The sequence below is a fragment of the Anser anser genome (genome assembly GCF_964211835.1).
Source record: "Anser anser genome assembly, chromosome: 1".
NCBI lineage: Eukaryota > Metazoa > Chordata > Aves > Anseriformes > Anatidae > Anser > Anser anser.
Genome location: NC_139720.1, coordinates 195606059 through 195613336, shown reverse-complemented (window position 1 = coordinate 195613336; position 7278 = coordinate 195606059). Strand labels below are relative to the sequence as shown.

Below are 7278 nucleotides of genomic sequence, written 5' to 3'. Positions count from 1 at the left end.
ACCCTTTCTTCTACCCATGGGGGGGACGCTGTGGCATCGTCTTCATCTTTGTCCTTCTGTCCCTGTACTGTTCCACCAGCTCTGCACCTGAGAAGCCTGGGACTGCTGCTCCAGCTTTCCCATGCACAGCGATTGATTGCTAGCGATGCGAGAATCTCCCCTCCCGCCCCCCCACCTTTTCCTCACCTCCAATTTTGTAAACTTTTACAGGAAAAAACAAACAGAAAACCTAGTGAATAACATGGTAAAGAGTAGTTCTTTAAACAACTGACAAGCATTTTCCAATTACATAAGCAGGAACAAGTGAAAACTATACATTTATTATCAGGAAAGTATTATGGCAGACCACCTGCCACCTGAGGATGTTCAGGGAAAAGAATAATTTAGGGAGGTCCCTGTGATGATTTTCTTTCTGACTGTCCATCAGAGAGGTGTTTTTTGTTTTGTTTTGTTTTTGTTGTTGTTGTTGTTGTTGTTTTTTAACCTCTTAAGTTTCTTTCCTCCTCCTCCTCTCTTTTTCCTTTTCGTTTTTTATTGTCATCAACATTAACTGTTACCATTGAAGCTGAAATTTGCTGCCTACTACGGACAATCTCATCGTTCTTTGTGCAACAAGTCGGTTTAAAAATATTACTTTGTATTGAAAGTACAGAAAATTACATTAATTCTTGTGCAGAGGGCCAACAGGAGGTTTATCACATCTTAACTGAACATTTATATTGTAATGGCTTCAACCAATTTACAATGCAATTGCCTCAACCAACAGAATACAAAAACTCAAAGCAGTGCAACAATGTGTTGGTTTTAATCAACATGTTCATAAGATTTACATCATTTTATAGAAAAAGTCACTGCAATAATTAAGTACTGGATCTATGCTACAAGATAAAATTTTTTGTTGTTTCAAGTACTATAAAAAACTCCAAAAGTAAAAGCTATACCTTGAAGAATTCCGATAGCCATGGGGACATTATTATTTTGGCTCAGATAAAAAATGAAAAAACAGAAACACTGTGCATATCTGGTTTGTTGGGCTTGCAGGTTCATGTGATAACACGCACTATCCAAACCAGAAAGAGACAATCAGTTAAACAATATCCCTGGGTTTAAAACATACTAGCAATATATAATATACCGGTGTCGTATTTAACATACGAAATATCCTTTAGTATAATTTATGGCTTATACAGTCCTTGACCTCAAGGATGTATTCATTCTTTCTTCTTGGTGAAATCATACGGCTTCCACCACTGTGCAAACTGCAACACTTTCTTCCTCTGCTCCTCAAAGTTCTGCCTCACTCCTTTTCTCCAGAGCCGTGGTTCCAAGTCCAGCATGCCACCAATGATTTCCTTTGCAAGTAGAACAAAGATAATGATAAATGCTAAAATACCATATCACTTAATGCTATTTTAATAAAAAATAAAAGACTTTTTTCCCCAATTATGAAACCATTTGTCAACGTTTTTTTATTGAGAGCTAGTTATAGAAACTGAAAATTCTGAAAAATATACCAATTCAAAATTACAAATGTAGCTTGCTAGATGATTGCCTCAGCAAAATTCTTTAAAGTACAACACAGCAACGCACAGCATAAATGTCCTAACATTGCAAGATTGTTGATGGAATATTTGTGACTAAAAAAAGGAAGTTTAGAAAAAAAGCTACCCATTTTAATTCAAATAAGTTATATTATCCCCCAATCTCTCTTAACATTTTTGCACTACTGACTCTTTTAATAATTGATCGCTGTGACAGAATAAGAAAAGTTAGATTTTATTGCAGCACTTCCTGCATATACCCTCTATTCCACATGCAGTAATTTAACCACACAGGTATTACAGCAGGAATTGTCTGTGAGCCTGTGTGTGTATGTGCCCTATTTTATTCAAGCAGGAGTCAGTGTACCTATATGAGGATACCACTGTCATTAAAAACCAATCTTTTTTCTTTCTTAAATAGCTGCAAGTATTTTCCATCTATCTACACGTCAAATCTCCAGAGTCCCTATTGATTCAAAAGAAAAATGGATCTATAAGTCTGAGGACCAACCAGTGAAGAAATCAACAATTTCTTTATTCACAAGCTGAGTTATAATGACTCACCATGAAAAGATAAGCAATAAACTTTGATAAGGTACATCAAAGTGACTGTTCTGGCAGCAACTGGTTTAATTACTTTAAATTTACACAACAGAGTGTAATTGGTAAATCGATCTTTTACACAACAATACCTTTCCAAAGTAATGGGGGAACTTGTGTTGATCTTCAATGACATGAGCAAATCCTCCCTGAAGGCCAAAGTCCACTGAGAAGTACGGCAATCCTTTAGGAACCTATACGCACAAAAATGCATTTTTAGATGTTTAACAGACTGTAGGCATTTAATTCATCTCCCCTCAACTTCCTGAATTTGAAAGCGGTTACACAGTTGGCAGTATCACATTTTATTTAAAACTACTTCTCAGACCATGTATGTGTGGTATAAAACTGCTACTGAGAAACAGAAAAACCAACAGGTATGGGGAAAGAAAATACATGTCACCTTGCTAAAAAGACACCAAAACCAGAAGAAACAGTTTGCCAGGTGGCAGAACAGAGGACATCCACAGAGGACACCTTTGAACATCAGGTAAGAGACTGGGAAGGACAGACACAAGCAAAGAGCCAGACAGCAGCATGCACACCAAGCAAATGTCGTCCTGACTTCACAGCTCTGCATTACATGGGACGAGTAGAAATTTTAAGACCATTACCAGCAAGTTGCATTTATTAAAGATCAGGTGATTTATGGTAAGAATAAATATTTACCCACAGGAAATATTGATACTCTGGGTGAAGGGGGAGAAAGGAAAACGCCTCTACAGAGAATAGATTACTGGAAAATCCCACTACATGACTGGAAGTTATGATTAACCTGCCAAATTGGATAATTTCATAATTCACTCAGTTATTTTCCACTCTTAATTGTTGAAGATGTTCCTGCACAGATAAGACTTAAAAAGCCTCAAACTCATGCACCTCCTCTGCTACAACCCAAATAATTGCAATTTCCACAAGCAACATTCCTTATATTGCTCATGGATGGAGTTCATTTTCTTCTTCAGAGCAGCCCCCCTGGAGCTGTGCTTTGGACTAGTGACTAGGACAATGCTGATAACAAACCAGCATTTTAGGTGTTGCTGAACAGTGCTTGCTGCCAGGTCAGCTGTCCCAGCTGTGCCCCTTCCCAGCCCAGGGAGCAGAGTGAGAAACACAGCAGACTTTGATGCTCTGCAAGGGTTGGCTGCTTAGGTTCATGTGCCGGGGTTCTGCCTCTGGACACTAGTCCCAATTTCTGCACACAATTAGCCCATTAGATGTCTCAGCCATGTCTATTTTTGTGCCTGTTCTGTTTTCTGTTTTCATTCACCTTACATCTTCCCTAAGTCTTTGCTTCAAATGAGCAAATCTTTCTTGTCTGCACCTAACAGAGCTGGTGAAAGCGAACAGCTACATATTATCGTCCTTAAAACTATATACACGAAACCATCATCTCATCCCCTTTAAGTCTTTTCTCCTCCTCTATAACTGTCTTAGAACCAGAGCCGAATTTTCCAGCTGAGTCCTCACACTATACAAAGCCTCTCATACTGTGCAGCCACCCAAACTCTTACTCTTCTGCATTTAATTTCTCTATGTCGTATAAGGCTTCATACCTCACTATTAAAACTCACCTCCTCTTCTTTCTCCTACACTAGGATGTTTCAGCATAAAGTCGCTATATTTACTAAAAGATAGTTTCAGAAATTAAGTATTATTACTACACAGTAGTAAACTACACATGGTAAAAGCTATGCACCAAACATCATTCGCTTTCATATTAAAACGATGGACTGATCTTTGAACCTAAAAGTTTCGGGATTATTCCTTTAAGATTTGTATACAAAGATGTTTCCATTTGGTATCCAGGAGACAGACGTAGCACTGTTCCTTTCTTTTAGAAATAAAGATTTATAATACTATTTATATCTTCACTTCATAAATTTAGCAACACAAAAGGCTGTTCCAGGTCAAGGCAAAAGAGACACTGTATTTTTTTCTGGACAGTAATTTGCAAGCCTTTTGATCTGTCTTAATTCTTAAAGTTAATCAAGAAAATTATGCTGGTACGTGGCCTCAGCATGCCAGCTTTGTTCTCAACCAATGCTTGCAGCTCAGTCCATCTGTTGTTGAAATAAATGGGAATCTTTTTTTAATGTCAATTAGGAGTTCAGTCAGACTCTTTAATTCTCATCACAACTATGCCATCTCCTGATCCACTAATTTAATTGTTTTCCCTTTCTTCTCTCTTTGAAACAGTTAATAACCAAAATAGATGAAAATAATTTGCTGAGAAATTCAGTGTTCAATACATTTCATTACTTACAGATTTCCGAATATCTTTTGAAGAAAGATCAATTAACTTCTTGTTCATGGACCACTCCTCATCAGACTCCATTATAGCTTTCTGTAAAATCATTTTTATCCAGATGTGAGAATAGTCCTTCATACAGCAAGCAGAGTATTAACTTTTCAATGGAGTAAAGTGAATTGTAAGTACTTTGCACTGCAAGTACCAATTATTTCTTAACAAAGTAACTTCAATTTTGGCAACCTTTCTGATTTCAAGAACTTACATACTTGATAGAAGCATGGTTTAATATCCTGAAACTCTCTTAATTCTATTCCTCTTTTTTTTCCTGAAATTTATCTTTTGCCTGACACAAATTATCTTTAACAAGAAACTTTCAAATTATTAGGGGCTAAAAGGTCACACTTTCTTTTTACTAAGCCCATATTAAACCCACTGTGATTTTATTACACTATATTAGCATTTTTTTCTCTCTCTTTTCTTTTCTTTAAGAGAAAAATCCAGATCAGAAGCCTGATTGCACTCAAATACTTATAAAGCTGCCTCTGTATCTTCCATAGTATGGAAGTGGGTATAGCGTGGTACCTTTTAATTTTCATTTACTGTATATTTTAATGGTATAAGCTTGTACTTCATCTTTCTCTTTGTATTCAGAGAAAACACAAGCTTTACTAGCACTTAAAGCATAACCAATGATTTCAAATGTGGTAAAAGTTACTGCATTGCTATTTGTCACACTGACTGTTCCACTTCATCAAAAAACAAACAACCACATTACTTATTTCCAGAAAACACAAATAATTTTTCAAAGAACAAATAAAATAATTTACTTATAAATATTAATGTATGTGTGCACCCAGCCATATTTACCCTTATAAAAGTTTTTTCAGATACTAAATCGAATAAAGGCAAATCACAATCCAGTTTCTGAAAGTCAAAAGGCCCTGTAGAAGCATCAATGACCTTTTCCTTACAGGGTTAGTTGAAAGAGACCAGAAAACCTATAGAAAAAATATTTATCATGCTATCTAATGTTCAACAGAAACCTAGGACACGTGAAAATTTGGCCTACTGAAATAAAATAAAGATGAAACATTATATAATGATATTTGTTAGATCAGTAGATCATTACTTTCTTATTTTATACGTCCCAAGGCACATGCATGGGTTTTTAAATTTATACTACAGGACTTAAGCGAGGAGTATTGTAATCCTTACAGCTCTTCAACAAACGATGAATCTCTCATCTGTTTCCAGAACTAGTCAGTGCAGTCAGACTTGAGGCAATTGCAGTCTGACATACAACTCTTCCACTGACTACTTGAAAAACAGAATCACCTCACAGGATTTGTTTCAAGATCAAGGAACATTTCTTCATCAATAATAAATCCATCTTTTTGATACTGGTATTTGTACACCAAAAATAGTTTTTCAAAAATAGATGAATTACGATAAACACATTCAAATGACCTAAAAAAAAAACCAACTCCGATACCTTAAAGTAGATTGGAGCCATATCTCCTACTTCTCTTGGAAGAGGAATGCATTCGTACACCATGTGATATCGTTTCTTCATACTCATATTTGTTTCTATGAAGACACAGTCCAAGCCTCTTGCTTCAAACATTTTCACCAAAGCGGTTCTGAACATCTGTTTAAAGAAAAAGAATGTATAATTTGAATTAGGTTTTCAAACTTTCAGATGTAATATTTTATATTATTTTACTTACATATATATATATATCTCCTTAGAATTTAATAATAAAATGAAACGGCAGCAATCATAGTAGGAAAATCCTGTATTATTCAACAATTTAATATGAACTACATTTATTATGGCACAAACATAGGAAGTCTAGGAAAATAGCCCCCAGCTCAGGCCCTTGCTTCAGTCCTTGCCCGAGCAAAGTTTCAGGGATGCCTGTGCCTAGCCATGCACCCAGCTGCCATCAGTCCTGCCTTGCTCCTGAACCTCACTCATCACTGCAGATGTCTGGCCATCACTGGCTGTGGCTGACCCTGTCTACCATCATGCCAGTGAGGTGACGTTCCCCTGACTTGCTGTCACCTTCCACCCGTCACCTTCCCTGGGGAGCAGCCTGCTCTTGTTGCTCCCTGACTCTGGGCAGTTGGTATTTGCATCTAAGAGATGCAAGAGCATAATTGTACAGCTTGCAGTGTAGACGCTGAACTAAATTATTGAGTATAATGGATGATTTCAGAGACCCATTCAGACTCATTTTCAAATGCATAAAAGATTTTGACTTTACGACAGGATGGATGTTTCAGAAAGTGTCTCAAGTTAACATCCTGAAAACTGCTATTTAAATGAAGGCCCTTGTGTTACACCCACTCCCTAAACCACTCCCATACTGTAAGCCAGGAATTCACTGAAACTGTGTGCTCTTCATAGACCACAAGTACCACAGGTCCGTTACTTACATAAGTCATAAATTAGCCTTTTTGCATTGATTTTTTTTCATTCTTGATAAGTAACACTTAGAAGTACAAACACCACAATTAAAAGGCTAATCCCATCTGAGGTTTAAGATTTCCTATTTTAATGCAATTGGAAAGTTGACAAATCCGACATGAGCAAATACAGACATTCATAAATATATCAAGTACTACAATAAAAGAGATGGAAAACAAAGCATTACCACAAATCATTACCACAACGGAACTAGAAGTTGAGGTCTCTTCTCCCCACCCCTTTGACATCTTCCACAGTATTAATCAGACCAAAAGTACAGGAAACTCGATCAAATCTCTGCATCTTGACCAAGTATTTAAGCTCTCCGAAGCGGGCACATGTGCCCTGAATTCTTCCTCATAACTAAGCTGTTCCACCCTGTGACAAGACAGTGCTACACCTTCCTCCCCAAA

The 7278-nt window shown here is 36.9% G+C and overlaps 1 protein-coding gene across 1 annotated transcript in view; it reads right to left on the bottom strand.

Annotated features, from left to right (window-relative positions):
• Positions 1-786: 786 nt before the first annotated feature.
• The window catches only part of CWF19L2 (CWF19 like cell cycle control factor 2), a 69733-nt gene continuing 63241 nt past the window's right edge, over positions 787-7278 (bottom strand). Inside the window, exons 15-18 of the mRNA XM_083849938.1 lie at positions 5888-6043; positions 4408-4488; positions 2234-2335; positions 787-1352 (exon numbers count right to left, since the gene is read on the bottom strand). Coding sequence (XP_083706064.1) covers positions 1212-1352; positions 2234-2335; positions 4408-4488; positions 5888-6043 — 480 coding nt within the window. The 3' untranslated portion in view covers positions 787-1211. The remainder of the gene's footprint in view (positions 1353-2233; positions 2336-4407; positions 4489-5887; positions 6044-7278) is intronic.